Genomic DNA, 15,890 nt, shown 5'->3' on the forward strand with positions numbered 1-15,890 from the left:
TATTTCAGTCCATAATAATTATGTAGTGCGTTTTACACACGTCAATGCGTCTATAACGTTATTATGTTATATCATTATTGTACGCTCATTAATTAATCAAAGCTGATTGTCCAAAAACCATGGCTATTTAGGGCGATACCAATACCATAAAGCACAATCGATGTGGTGTTCTAATTATTACAACTAATAATAATGAAACACGCTATTTTTTTGTTTTGCTTTTCATCAAACTGTTATGTATGATACGGTTTATTTTATACATTTTAGGTAATGATATTTCGATTAAAAATGTGTGAACCGGTAAATAGAAATGGTTTTAATAATAATAATAGCCTTTGACGGTACCACTATACAGTTTTAAAATAATATTACTGTCGTGTTCGAATAATTCTGTACACGACGCGTATTATACCATCAAAACTTCTGGAGATAATATTATTGTACCAGGTAGAACATTGCGTTTTCCGTAAATCGATTTTCAAAATAGTGTCGTTATCACCACTTATTATTATTACTATTATTATCTTTCTTGTAGCATGGTAATTAATTGAAAAAAATATATCGGAAACGAGTAAGCTGAGTTGCCTGTTTTTAAACTTTGTGATTAGTTTTGTGCATCTCTTAGTTAGAATAATGTACGAATTACGTGTTAACAATGTGTGTTTGAATTGTATCACTTATTCCACAGCCGTGTTTGTTTTCCCGTGGCAGAGTTTTCAAAAGAGTCTCGCATAGATTTAATTGTATATTCTAGACATAAAATTGTATTTTATCAAAATCGAATAAAATTAATTAAAAAAAAGTATAAGGTATTTATCAAACAATATGCAATAAAAATTTTTCAATTTAGTACATTATTAATATTATTATCATAACATCTCCGTCATTAGGATATATTAGCGTTATCATAAATAAAGAGCCGCGCAAAATGAGATTTTTTGAGATTAGCCATTATATTATATTTTATTAATTTTTTTTTTTTTTTTTATACATTTATTATTATTTATATAATATTTTGTGATATTATTACTATAACAGGTTATTTTAGAATATTATTTTTTTATCCTGAAAGAGCTGATTTTGAGTGTTTTCATTACGCGATGATACGATAATTAAATATTTATTTTCCTGAAAAGGCAGACAAAACGGCTTTAACTTTAAAATATATAATTGTATGATATGCTATGGCGTGCTAATTACGTTATAAAACGAAAGTTTGGTTTCATTTGAATAGTGCGCTCCACGCAATGCCACTCCACGTACCCACGGATTCCGAGTATAATATATTACACAGAAATCATGATGTTATTGAACGATGGCTACGGCAATAGGAAATAAAAGGTAGTATGAAAATTGTGCAGTGCATTATTATGACGGACTTATTTAAACGGACAGGGTAAAATATCTCAGGCAGATTGATCGGTGCGGAAAAAAAATCGCCCTGAACCGCATAATATAATATAACTACGTATATATATATATATATGTAGGATGAGCATCATATTTTCTCGTTAACGGATGTAAAAATAATAAGTTATCGCAGCGTGTTGATCTGCGGAGGTAAAATATACGATCCAAGACGTCTAGTTGAGAGGAAAAAACTGGCGGGTTCGACGTGGGAAAATAATAATAATAATAATAATAAACCTTCCTAGTCGTGTATAGAGGTGTCCCAGCTGCAAACGTAAAATCCAACGGATATGGACGTGGAATAAATCAAACTCGGCGTCGTAGTAAGATTTGGAAAAAATAGCTCTCGTTCCGTTGTCTCGCGCGGCGTTCAACGCAGTAGCGGGAACAGACGAGCGTTTGAAGTCTATGGTCGTCGGGGAAGGGAGGGTACGGATGGTGAGAGGGAGCGTATATTATATCGTAATGCATTATAGAATATCGTCGTATTATATATATATTTATTTTATAGATCGTCGAGAAGCGATTTCGATGACGGAAGTCGTGACACGTCTGACGCGAGTTTATTTTTTTAAATATTATATACACACAGAGATTTGTAACCGAGAGATCGAGACAAGTAGAGCGAGAGAGAGAGAAAGAGAGCTAAATATATATATATATATATATATATAAAAAGAGAAAGATATAGAGAAAAACGTCGAGTCGACCTTTGCTGTTGTTGTAATATTATTATACGTTTTCGTGAGTAAGACGTCTCCGAAGACTTTGTTTGCGTTGTCGGCGGTGTTAGCAGTGGCTAGTGGCGGCAGTGCCGTGTCAGCATCACGACGGTAAGCAGGGCGGCTGCTGTGAAAAGAGCTTCCCCGCTCCGTGGACGAACCGACCCGGAAAGTGCCTCAGCGGCCGTCTCCACGCAACTGTGAAACCGACTATAGTCGAGCTCGGTGACGGCACAATAATGCGCTCGCCTGCATTCCAGATTGCAATCCTTGGGTTTGAACTGTCGCACTGAGTTGGCTTCTATGTATCTGCAAACACACCAAAAAAATATGGCGCATTTAAATAAAAATAATAAAGTATTTTTTTTAACTTATCAGTAGTAACGATATTATTATACAGTCCTAATTCTATGCGATTTTGTGTAAAAATAAAAAGGAAAATTAAGTTTAGAATAATATGAAATTTCGTATTCCATAACTCATAATTTTGTATTTTATATTTTAATTGGGGTGTACTTAAAAAAATCTGCACCTTAATTCGTGAGTATATTTAAAAACGTGGGGTGTTATTATGAGTATGCTCAAAAAAAAATCTTGGACCACAATTCTGTAGAAATCTTTACCATCACGGGATGCAACTAGTAGCAACTCCCGATGAATATAGATTAAGTAGAAACAGAATACCGACGTCAAACACAGTTTGAACTTTTCACTGTGCCGTAACGCGTGTTAATTTAATCACCAGCCACTGGATATAAATGCAAAATACTAAATTATCGTAAACACTACAAGATTTGAATGATTTCGGAGAGACTATTGAAATATTTTGGAGGTCAAATAATCACATTTCCTACCGTTTTGTTGTCTTGTTTTTTTCGATAAATATAGACCTTTCCCTCGCCAAACATGTCAATAACAACGTAGTAGTGCTATCGAGAAAGAGAAAATTGTTAGTGGTCACCGGTGCACACCACACGTCGCGTTTGACTCGGTGGTGGTATAATAGTTGGGTTTCAGTAATTCGGGTGTGGGGCATGCTCGGTCAGTAACCAACGTTTTTCCTTTTAAGCTAAAGCGTATAAATAGCAGCCGTGTTCACTATTCGACAAATGCGATCCTACTATAGTTGTGGTTCACTGCCGAAATATATTTTAGGAAATAATTATTTTTCTGTGATGATATACGTGAACGTCCACTAAATTGTGTGATCTAAAAGATTAATGGCATTTTTTTTTATCACGCTCACACATATTAGTTATAAATATAGAATTTCTCACCCTTATTTGTGTTCGGATAATGATAATATCAAATGTATATTATTCTACATATTATGTAAATAAACGTATACCTATACATCAAAAACGATAAATTTAATTGTCACGAGGCTGAGTGACGGTTTTCGTAGTATATTTTGTGTTATATTTTGTGCCCCACGGCTTGCTGGTTCCTAAAATTCAGTTAAGTAACGAATGGAACGGGTAAGTACATTGACGACAATATTACAAACGTTAGCAGAAATGTAAATATTGTTAAATCTAAGTTGACCTACAATGGTTCTGCTACACGAGTATAATATTGTACGGATAGAATATATGACCATTTTTTTTTTTATTTCTCAAATAATAATCATGAAAATTGACGAGTAATTACTAATATATTGGTATCATCAATTTGAGCAAAATATTAATAACGAAGGTTAAAAACTTGTGGTGGAAGAGAACATAGCGTGAGAACGAAATTGTAATCTGAGTTTTACAAAAAAATTACTGCAAGCCGATGAATCTGTAGGTAAGTGATTGTTTAATAAAAATAATCAACTGTAGTTTATAGACTGACATTTAATTATGTATGAACAAGTTATTGACGTTTAATTTATCAGATAGTTTGAATATTAATTAATTCAGACCTTTAATACGTGATTTAATAAGAAAAATAAATAGTTGCCATTAGTATTACAAGAAAATAATATAATAAGATTAATAATACAATAATAATAATAGTAATAATAATAATAATAGTAATAATAAGAATGATATAAATATGTATCTATATAATATAGTAATTTTCAAAAAACTATTACAATTCACGAAAACTACGTAAAAACTGACTTGTCTTAAGAATAATAATATGACCTCGACCATGTTTATAATATACTCCATTTCCGATCATTTTTAAATAGCTACACGAAAATGTTCGAGCACTTTTCAGTATCAAATAATAGTTCTCACCCAACAAAAAACGATAATAAATTGCTTAATAATAATAAAAAAAAAAAAAAAAAAAATACAACGTTAAAAACAATAAACAATCATGTCTCGTTAATATCATTCGGAGATTGATAATTTAAGAGAGTAAAGTAATTTTATGTAGTCAAAAGATGCATTTATGTTGACCTACAATTTTTTTTTTTTTAAACAGACAGTGTTATATAGGAAGTGTTTTGGTTTATGTATAAACCGTTTCTCGCAATTATATTAATATTTATCACGCAACATTAAAATATACACGTGTATCGAACAAAAGGGGCCTAGACAGATAGTTTTTCCCGTTTTTCCGCACACGATAGGTACACAATAGGATCTCGAGCGCGTCAGAATTCAATAGCGAGTGTACCTACTACATATTATTATATCGTCATTATAGTATTGTGGGACGTTGTGTGCTCACATTTCGCAGCTGTACAGTACTTAATTATTATCTGTGTTTTAAAGTATACGTGTTTTGATATACAAATACTTTTGTGCCTAGTATTAAACACTATCTACCAACAAGTATTTAAGTAAAATGTAAATACCTATAGTCTTAACGCATTGAATACTTTTGTTTAAGTAATTTTTGCTGAAGTATAATTAAAAATATTTTGGAATCACAACAGAAATTTTATATTTTTTTAACAAATGAGCAACTAATAACTTACAATGAAGTAACGGTATATTTTAAATGTAATAGTGTAAGTAAATGATATACATTTTGCAATGATAGGTTATAATAATTTAAATCCATTCTAAATAATATAAAACCGTTATCAATAAAATATGCTCTTAGTAATAATTAAAAATTTTAATATAATAATAGTGTAGTTAATAAATATTATATATTGTTTGTTAATAAATAAGGTACATAAAGTACTAGAATTATTAATTATTTTCAACCGAGTAGGTACCTACCATGTTTAAAATAATTGTCAAATTAGCTGTCAAAATCCTTAAACAAATTTTTAGTGACATTTAAAATTAATAAATATATAATAATAATAAAAAAAAAAAAAAATCCGAAATAATATAATATTTACAAATTGATAAAAAAAAAAGTATTTATAATTTGTCTCACATATTTCGATATTTTTTAAAATTGTTTTTATTACACCGAATAAGCGAACGAAAACATCAGGAGAATAATAATATAAAATCACAAAACGTAATACTATAATATCGTGTCATGGACGGTTCTATTTTCAAGATCGTTTTTACACGACTGCGAACGATGATGATAAGTAGTCGATTGTAAGTGAAATCGAAGCGAGTCATTTGCACGGCGTCAAATGGACTGTTATAGATGCAGATGTGTTTCACATCATTTGAAAGTCATACATTTTAAAATAATATTTTTTGTCGTCGGGTATAATAGAATATATTATACTATCGACTATGTTTTCTTTTACAAGTCCATTTTATTGTTTTCCGGCGTAATACCCTACGCTACGTTTCAAACCTACTGATCTACACAATATTATATATCTCAAATTATTTTTAAAAAATGTGCCAATTAAGCGTTTTGAGATGACTTTCATCGCTAATATCTATCTTCCATATGTCGTTTAGTCATTTTAAACGATGTTACGCAATATATTATTTTTTTTTATAATATTAGAAGTAAAACATGTGAATATAATAATTTTAAAGGTCAATGGGCGTATTTCGTTAATACCCATGACATTTGTTACCATTCCAGTGAATTTGACAATTATTTAATAATGAATTTTGATCAATATTTATTGAAGATCTACAACTAATAACGATCTATAATTTTTTTCACTCTAGATCTGGTGTTTTTAGTTTTAAACTAAGTTAATTTGTTCCTTGAAAACTTTTTCGGGTACTAGATATGTTTTTTGTAGCCCCTATATCGGGTGTTTAGTCTATTTAAATTTCTTTAGTAATATGTAGAGAAAATCCGGTTTTAATATTGATCTCCTCATTTAGTATAATTGATTTTGATTGCGGTATATTCGAGGCCACTTATTACCACAATACATAGTTAGTATTAATTATAATTACAAAGCTAAATATGCAAAATTAAAACAAGCTCATGCAAAGTTTGAACTATTGCTGTTAAGAAATATTTTTCAAAGTTTTCTGTATAATTTGAATATAAATATAAACTTACAACAGGTATTATTAATTAACAGATAGAGTTCAGTTGTGACTTTATTTATTTTGTTTTAATAATGAAATTATACAAGCAAATTATGCGCTTACCGAAATACTGTAGATTATATAATTAAATCATTTTTTATATTAAGATTTTGCATCTTTGTTATTTATAATGATACAACTTGTGGTATGAATTATTAATAAACTTTTAGAAGAAACATATTTTTATAAAGTTTATTTAATTATTTACAAATATTTGTTATACTAAGTATGGTTTTTTGATAAAGAAATGAATAATAACTATCAATAATAATACTAATATTATATAACTATATTATTTATCGTGAGTATCAGAAGTTTTTTTTAAAAAAGGTCATCATTTTATAGCCCCCCCCCCAAAAAAAAAAAAAATTGTATTAAGCAGTATCGCTGGTTTAACAGTTAATATAGTTAAATTATTCCGGAATTATGTGTGAATGATAATTACATCATAATATGAGCATACAGGTGTTGTATAGCGAACTACGTAACGTTGCGAACGTTCTAAGCCAAACCATTAACCACCGGGGAAAACAATTCGTATTTTTTTTGTTTTTTTAGAATTCCTAAAACAAATATTAAAAGAGTGCACTCGGCTCTAGGGTAAATTTTAAATCTGGGAAAGTGGCCGCCGTTGTCCCAAGGGTTGGTGATAAAAAAAATAAAAAAATGAATAAACCGAAAGTTTGTTGGTCGAAAACCGTGTATATATCCTACTTAGAGATGTTGTTTGCGTTGGACATTTTTTTGTCGAAAAACTCAAGACGGAGAGATAGGAAGAAGAAAGTATAAAACGAAGCAGTAGTAATAAGTGTCCCATACTCGCGAGTTGTGAACCGTTGGTGACGTGAGTGAAGGGGACAAGAATGGCGAGAGCGAGGCAGCCGCAGTAAGGTGGATTTTTTTTTGTTTTTTAAGAACCATAAACAATAACCGAATCCCTGAACCCGCAAAGCCATTTCCATAAACAATGTTTAAGTAAACTTACACTGTCTGAAGATTCTTAGCGTCTTTTGGTTTTTGATTACATTGTTTTATTTTAAAACAATATAGGTAACACCCATAAATATATATATATATATATATATGTATGTGTGTGTGTGTGTGTGTACATATGTAATTTTTATTGAACCACGGATATCTTCTATTTTTGTTTGCTACTTCTTTTTTTTTTTTATCACGTTTCACTATTCAAGTCGTTATACGAACGATAACTCTTCAGTCTCCACCTTATTGGGTTTAAATTGTATTCAAAAGACTCGTACTGCAAACACTTTGATTCATTATTCAAATTCCCGATGCAATTTTATTTATATACGTTTAGAAAAACATACATCAGCTTTTCAATTTCTAGTCTTTTTTATGTATCATATTTTTACACGTACTGCGTTGGTGTATAATTATGTGCAAGCATCACAATACGCATATATGACGGCGTAAATGTGTACATAATATATCGTTATAATATCTGTAATAGTAATATCTGTAAGAAACTTCATATTAAATTTTATTGAGTTAAGATTTTCAATTTAAATAGGTCAAGTATGCAATTTAAAATTAAATTCACCATCCTACGGTAAGAAAGTTAATCGTGACTATACATTATACATGTACAACGTAGTTTGTCGAAACTTTTGTGCGCATTGTCTGGCTTTTTCGACGATGTCTTATAAAAGGAAAGCGAAAGTATTCATCGACCGCACGCCCTCACGTTTGATGTAATATTATATAACATATGAATATTTTAGTATTTTGATAAGTGTCTCTGTACACCGTGATTCACCATACATGATCATCCCCTATTTTTAAACGCAGTTATTTAAAATTTGATTTTCATATATTTTTAGCATCATATCGTATACATCTATTCTTAAAGAACATAATATTTTAAAATTCTTAAGATTGTTTGTATTAGTTAAGGAACATTCTATGATAAAACAAACTTTTTAAAATGAAAACCAACGTTTCGACTTTAAATTATTTAGTGGATACATTTTTGGAAAATGTTGACGTATTAGAATTAAAATTAATAGTTTTTGAGTTATTTAACATTGTGTACTGATTAGTAGTTCTACGAAAATGAACACGGAGAATATAGGGATATGGTTATTTTAAAACGATAGTAATTTTTATTTATCTAGCAATATAATATATAGCTTATAAAAACTGACCCAAGTTCAATAAATATTTACGTTGGTATTATTTAATATATTTTATGAAAAACTATTTTTATTTTATTTGTTTTATTCCTATTTTTTTTCTTAGTATAAATATTTAAATAACTGAAAAATTACTCGTTTTTATTTTAAATTAGGTAAATCAATATTTAAAAAAAAAGTATCCACTAATTAACTTAAAGTAAAAAAAGGGTGGGGGTTCATTTAAGAAACATAAGTTTGTACTAACACAAGACACTCCATAAGTATTACAAAAAGATCAATAATTTGAAACTTTTATATGGTTTTTGAGTATAATTTAATATTCAGTATACCTGTAATCAGAATATGAATAATTTCATTACAAGTATTACATGTATAATTATTAAATAAAAAGGTGGGTTAAGATACTTGGTGAATCACCTTGTACACCTATAATTTATTACATATTCATGACTGTAAAATCAGAATTTATTTTTTCACACACTTTGCCTATGCTATAGGGGGTATATTACAATCACGTTATGATTTAAACTACATTCGGCTCTATTGCCCGTTAAATTTTGTGCAACTGAAATAATATTTTACGCGATATGTTTGTATTTCTAAGGTAGTAAAATTATACCAGAGAAACATACGACAAAATGGTATTCTTTGATGAAAGTTTGAATTTATTGTAATTTTCCAATAACTAATGAATTTTCGTGTAATTATTTATTTTTTATCTCTGTAGTCACTTGTGGATTTGTTAATCTTTATTTTATTTGAATGCTATTTGGCATGGAATATTTATTAAAACGTGTTTTGAAAAATTAGAGAGATTCAATTTTTTTTCAACACTTACGACATAGATAAAAATAAAGAATTTTCATTGAACAAATGATTTTTATAAATAAAGTAGACAACGATAATGCAATTTTGATTTTCACGGGATATACTGATTATTCATACACACTCTTATTTATTTCAATAGAAGATAATAATATAAATGTAATCATTGCACGGAAACCCAAGATATTTCTGTCTGCTCTATTGTAGTGCACGACGCAGCTTCATAAGTATTATTTGATGTAGAATTCAGTTACGACTATTGCGAGTATTTATTTTTATAAGTGATAAAACGTGTATAAATTATAAATTTCAGTAAGTATTCTAATCTGATAAAATAGATATGTTTATCAAAGAGTAAAAAAAGTTGCACACATGCGTAAAATCGACTGTCTCCGCTGTTTATTGATTTTGGGTAATAATTTAAAAGTCAATAAATATGAAACTTAAGTTACTTTTTCGTCCATGTACATTATGAAGGACGTTACAAAAGCCGAGATAGAGATATTTTGTTCGCGATCAGAGTTTTTCACAGGCGTATAATCACATAACTCTTTCAGACTACACATTTTTTTTTTTTTTAACAACAATGTAGAAAATACTGGTATTTGTGTTTTTTTTTTCAAAACGAACGTATGATTAAAATTTCGAGTATTAGCGAAAAATTCATTTGATTTAAATTTCTTTAACTTTTCTGGAAAAAGTATTGTAGATACGAACAATATTTTTTATTGTGTCTTTGGTGGTAAATAAAGAGATAGATATTTTGTCGTTGGTCGGAACTATGTCAAATCTATACTCAGTTCCGCAAGGTTTTCACTTTTCTGCAGTAATAATGTTACGGCGTATGATGTACGATTAGTGACCCAGTAGAATATTATACGCAGTCTATTTAATAACGACTTTGACCGCATGTTGGTTGAACGCCAACGGTTATTATGTAGGATCAGAATTTGGCAGATTTAATAAAATTATGATATTGCAGGAACTAGCCGAGTACTCGAGCAGGTCAATTAGGTATTACAGTTAGCGTAAATTGACAATCGGCTACAAGATTATAATAATAATACGAGAATATTTGTGTTAATACCGTTAATACCAGATATCAAAATAAGGTTTATTGATATAATAATAATCATATTTTATGCAAATTCATGTTTTTAAATTGCAATGTACTTACCGATATGATTTTTCGTTTCAAGTAGGGAAAGATAACAATTATTAATAATTCAAAAATTAAATATCAATATTAATGCTTCGAATGAAAGTTTTTATTGCAATTTTTTTATCTCTTCTTTATTACCTAAGGTTCCAGGATTTCTTGATTTATGATGATAATGAATATTATTTCCTATAATATATATTTGGAATAAATCAAAAAAATTAAATATAAATTTGAGTGATCGACGGATAAGTGAAAATATTTTTTAAACACGAAATTGGTTGTACAATTATTTACTTTCTTGATAAAAACTAAACATGATTTAATATACATATATATATTTTACATAATGTCGAACATTTATTTCATTCGAGTGCACAATCACATACCCACTAAACTTAAAGGGTTGATGTATTTTTTTTTTTTGTTATCCCCGCGCGTGTTGCTATTGTTGGAATGACGTATATTATGTATAAAAATATATAAAGCGGCGGAGAAAAAAAACCAAATAAAAAAAAAAATTCGCGCCTTTATTTATTTTTATCACCATTGAAAGTTTTCATCCAGCGGCGCCCACGGAACATAGTAGGTAGGCATTAATATGTACACGAATATACACGAATGAATGACGACAACTACATGTGTCCTTATAATATATATATATATATATATATATATTTTACAATAAACGAGCATTATGTATCCACAAGACTTTAGGTGTGACACAATAGCGATGGAGTTTTTTTTCATTTTTTTACTCGTCACGAAAACACGATTTGAACACAAGCACACACTTTTCAAAAAATTAAAACGCTGCAGATACATGATATTATTATCGGATCGATATTTAAATCAACACTTTTTTATTATTTTTGTATAAAAGATTATCGTACTGATCTCAAAATCGATTCGAATGCAGATGTATCGTGAACCCAGCAAATAATATGTCAGTACCGCGCGAGACTCGACACGTATAGTTCGTTATAATTTATTTAGGTCAGCGATCTTGCATCAGGGCTTTGATCATTGTCCTCGACTGTTCCAAGGGTTGAGTGGCGGATGGGGGTAAGGGGTTGGATGAGCAATGAAAAGTCGGTGATTACCTGCATAATATGATCAATCGTCACGGAGAAAATGTGTACTTACAGAAAAAACGTGACGAAATCAACAACCTTTTACTGTTTATCGTTTAATTAGCCACGTGCTACCCAGCAGTTGTGCTTCATTATAATATGTTTTAATACTATGACCCGAATATTATGATGTACCTGTCGAACTGCACCGACTCGTCGTCTTGGAACGTTTCAGCGATCGCGTGCAGAGACCTGGGCGTGATTTCGTGGAGTCCGTAGTAGTGCGTTAGGTTATACTCGATTCTCCAGTCGTCCGGATCGCCGTTGGGCGACGACTCCAGATCGATGTAGTACTGCGTGTAATCTATAATCTGAATGAAAAAAAACATCTTCGTTACTATAATAACTCCGTAGTATTTCGAAAGTACATAATATGAATAGCATACGAATTCTGCAGTGAGACGTTCAACACGTATACGCCGTACTGTATGCTATTATTATAAATACCAAACGATATTATAATATATACATTATACACGGTTATTCGCCAGTCGTCTTCACCAAGATTCGCACTTAAACTATGCGTTTATTCAAATTCTGATATTTAAGTAAATATCGTATTTAAATACCATTTTTCAAATATCTATATTTTTCGTGTCGCATAAGCAGTGGTCTGTGGTGATATTAATATTTTAAAATATTTTCTTAACTTAAACCCAAAAGTAAACATAACAAATGCATAAATAATCAAAGGTGAAAATGGTGGTAAGCATTAATAATAGTTTTCAAATAATTTTGTACTGTAAAATATTATATCTGGTCACGTGTCTCAAAATATCGGTCGTTGACTTAAAATTTAAAAACGTTTGAAGAATCAATATTTTAAATAAAGCCGTAAAAACAAAAACTATGGCTTTTTGAAAAAACGAAAAATCGCCTTATAGAAACAATCCGACAGTCATAAAATACCTCCCGTCACATGTTTACAGTTGAAAATTTCGCTTGTGCATTTACTTACGTGGCCCGAATTCGTGTTGAATTTGTACAGTCTCAAGCCAGGGTTGTTGGAAACGCCAGGAGACTTGTTAGGCGTCAACGACGGAGCCACCATCATCCACGATACTGGTTTTTCTGCAACACAAATGGCAAAAACGCACTTGGTTAACACCCGTTTTAAACAAGACAAAGAAAAATAAATTACAGGCAAACAATAAACATTGTTCAGACAAGTCGATATTACAATATTAACGCAGTGTGTATGTAATCACGTCAAGTGCGAAGGGAACGGACATTGTTTTCGTATTGTTCACCATCGTCGGATTTAATACTATATATTCATAGTCGACGTACAAAACGGTTGAAAATACGTTCGATGATATTTTTTGAATATAATCATAATACATTACATCGTGTACTTAAGGATGACTACAATAATTAATGTAGAGATATATTGTGTCCGTGTCTCTCGATCAAATATATTATGATTATTATTGATAAGGACGATAGTATTGTGTACATATAATATATAATATATACATGTATATGTATTATGTTTATTTTTTATCATTTTACTAACTAAAGTTAACAGAACTATAGAACTATAATGTAGTTATGTTAAAAATAATTTAAATAATTAAAAAATTCTCTAAAACGTCAAAAATCGGAAACAAATACATATAATTCACCCAATAAGTTCATTATTATATGGAATTGATTACATTATACACATTTGTAGATTTTGGAAAGCAATATGTCAAACATACAAAGAAAAGCAAATATATTGAAATCCAATCCCTAATAATAATTATTGTATGATACATCACTAAAAACTAATAACGACAACACTACAGGTTCGTAATTAATTTACTATATTAATATAATATTATATATATATATATTATTTAGTTTTCAACGTATTGATTATTTTTAATTTAACTATACATAAAATAATAAATATACATATATACTAGAATTAATTTAAAAGCGTATAATAGCAATAATAACAATATTAAATATTAAATTGGCAAGTATAAACCAGGTACCTACGTAATAAAAACATATTGACATATTAATTTAAGATTAATGCCTACACAGTTTAATAGTTCAAATATAATTATATTTATCTATATACGTATACACGTATACGTGTTTACGGCGATTAAATTTTTATGGGGAAATTGATTGTGTTTTACGAAATATATTATCTATAATAATATTTCATACCGTTTATTAAATTACACAAGAATGAAACATTAAAACCCTTCCCACAAAAATTTGATTAAAATATATAAACCGTTATAATAGGTAGAACGCAATGGTACGATGACGACTCCCTGATGAGTACTTGACACAAACTAAGCCCTATGACGAACGTTTTAAAGTTTTATCTTCCACCTCTTATATAATACCTGTGAGTTATACAATAATATCCCGTGACGTCACTATAGTCACGTGACATCACGTTTCCAACAACAGTTTGAGCATATTATTTTTTTTTTAAAGGATATTTTTTTGTATATAAATAATTTTGAATTAAAAAAAATAAAAGCCACATTTATTTTTTGTCAACATTTTTATGGTCTCACCTCTGTATTTAAATTTAAGTATATCCACCGATTTCATTATTAAAATCACTGACTAGCGTTTGCAATGGTAACTTTTATCTAGAGATTATCAAATCGATTTTGGTGTTTTCTTTTGAAATGTGTGTTAAAAATGGAAAAAATCGCATGGGTTTCAAATTATTATAAAAACAACAAATTTGGATTTATATCTTATCCATTCATTTAATATCTATGTTGGGTGATATAAATCAGTAAAATATAACAATATAACCTCTAGTTTCAATAATGTGTAATTGGGGTCGTTGAAGACAGAGTTTACTTTTTGAGAACTCGACTATAATTTTGTTGTAATAATTTATATAAATGACCTATAGCAATCAAGTTTTTAAAGATTTTGTTAAAAACGTTATCTCATTATTCTGGTCGAGGATATTCTTACTTCTAAGAATTTAAAACGCTCAAGCAATTTACTATACAAAGAAATAGGAGTATCTATTTAATACGACAAATATTGTTATAAGAATGAAGAAGTTTTACAATGTTAAAAAAATAATTATTGATCATAATATTATCACAATATCACGTATAATTAATTACTGAGACAACGAATACAAAACCCACTGTTGTTATAATAAATTGTAATTAAAATATTTTATGATTAAATACGAATCAGTACCACTAATATCTACAATTATTGATTTGACAAATGAAGTTACATATACATGAATTTTTAAATTGCTTTAAAACTATTTCTATGGTTTTTGCTTTATGAACTTTTAAGTAGGTATTTCTTAAAAATACATACTTATATAGACATTTTTATATAAAACTATATAAAACAACATAATTGTATTGTATAATCTTTCGAATACTACAATGAAACAATAATATCAGTTGATACATGTAGTCAATAAAATAATTTAAATAATTTTATTATTTATCACTTTACAGAATTTCAATATAAACAGAACCTTGTTTCATACATTTCTCAACAAAAAGCTATTTTCGATAATTAGATATACTTAAATTAATTTCGAAGTATATTAAATTAATAATTTAATACGTAATATTCATAAATCAATTATAATCTTAGTTCAAGAAGCATTTACCAAATTACGTAATACAATTACATTATCACAAATATATTGTGTGCCTCAAGTTAAAAAAAGGTAAAACAAATCTAAGTTTACAATGTTGTCCTTTTAAATTTTAATGCAGTTCATAATTTAAATATCACATAAAATTACTTATTTTATTCGTTAGATTATAATATAAAGTTGTTCGCTATTTGTAAAGTGCGTGTTATGCACTCGTTGAACAAGTCCAAAAATATTTTGATAATTAAATTGATGGTATATAGTATACACACCTTTAATATACTAAATTAAATTTTGTGTCATCCCCGAAAGTTTTCTTTTCTTCTTTCACATTTCAAAGGCGTTAGAACTTTTTATTTTGAACTTTACTCTTTAATATTTTTAATGCGATAAGTAATAATTTTGTCCAACAGTTGTGTTGTTATTTGATTTATTTTCTAACTTTGATGTATTTTTACATAATTCA

General features: G+C 28.9%; 1 protein-coding gene across 2 annotated transcripts in view; it reads right to left on the minus strand.

The window, feature by feature from the left end:
* Window positions 1-1,023: 1,023 nt before the first annotated feature.
* Window positions 1,024-15,890, minus strand: part of LOC113553371 (acid sphingomyelinase-like phosphodiesterase 3a) — a 196,206-nt gene continuing 181,339 nt past the window's right edge. Inside the window, exons 10-12 of one of the 2 annotated variants that reach the window (XM_026956678.1) lie at window positions 12,782-12,894; window positions 11,959-12,134; window positions 1,024-2,441 (exon numbers count right to left, since the gene is read on the minus strand). In XM_026956678.1, the coding sequence (XP_026812479.1) occupies window positions 2,210-2,441; window positions 11,959-12,134; window positions 12,782-12,894 (521 nt within the window). In that variant the 3' untranslated portion in view covers window positions 1,024-2,209. The remainder of the gene's footprint in view (window positions 2,442-11,958; window positions 12,135-12,781; window positions 12,895-15,890) is intronic. The other variant, XM_026956679.1, reaches the window with a different exon arrangement.

Source organism: Rhopalosiphum maidis, chromosome 2 (assembly GCF_003676215.2).
Source record: "Rhopalosiphum maidis isolate BTI-1 chromosome 2, ASM367621v3, whole genome shotgun sequence".
Classification (NCBI taxonomy): Eukaryota; Metazoa; Arthropoda; class Insecta; order Hemiptera; family Aphididae; genus Rhopalosiphum; species Rhopalosiphum maidis.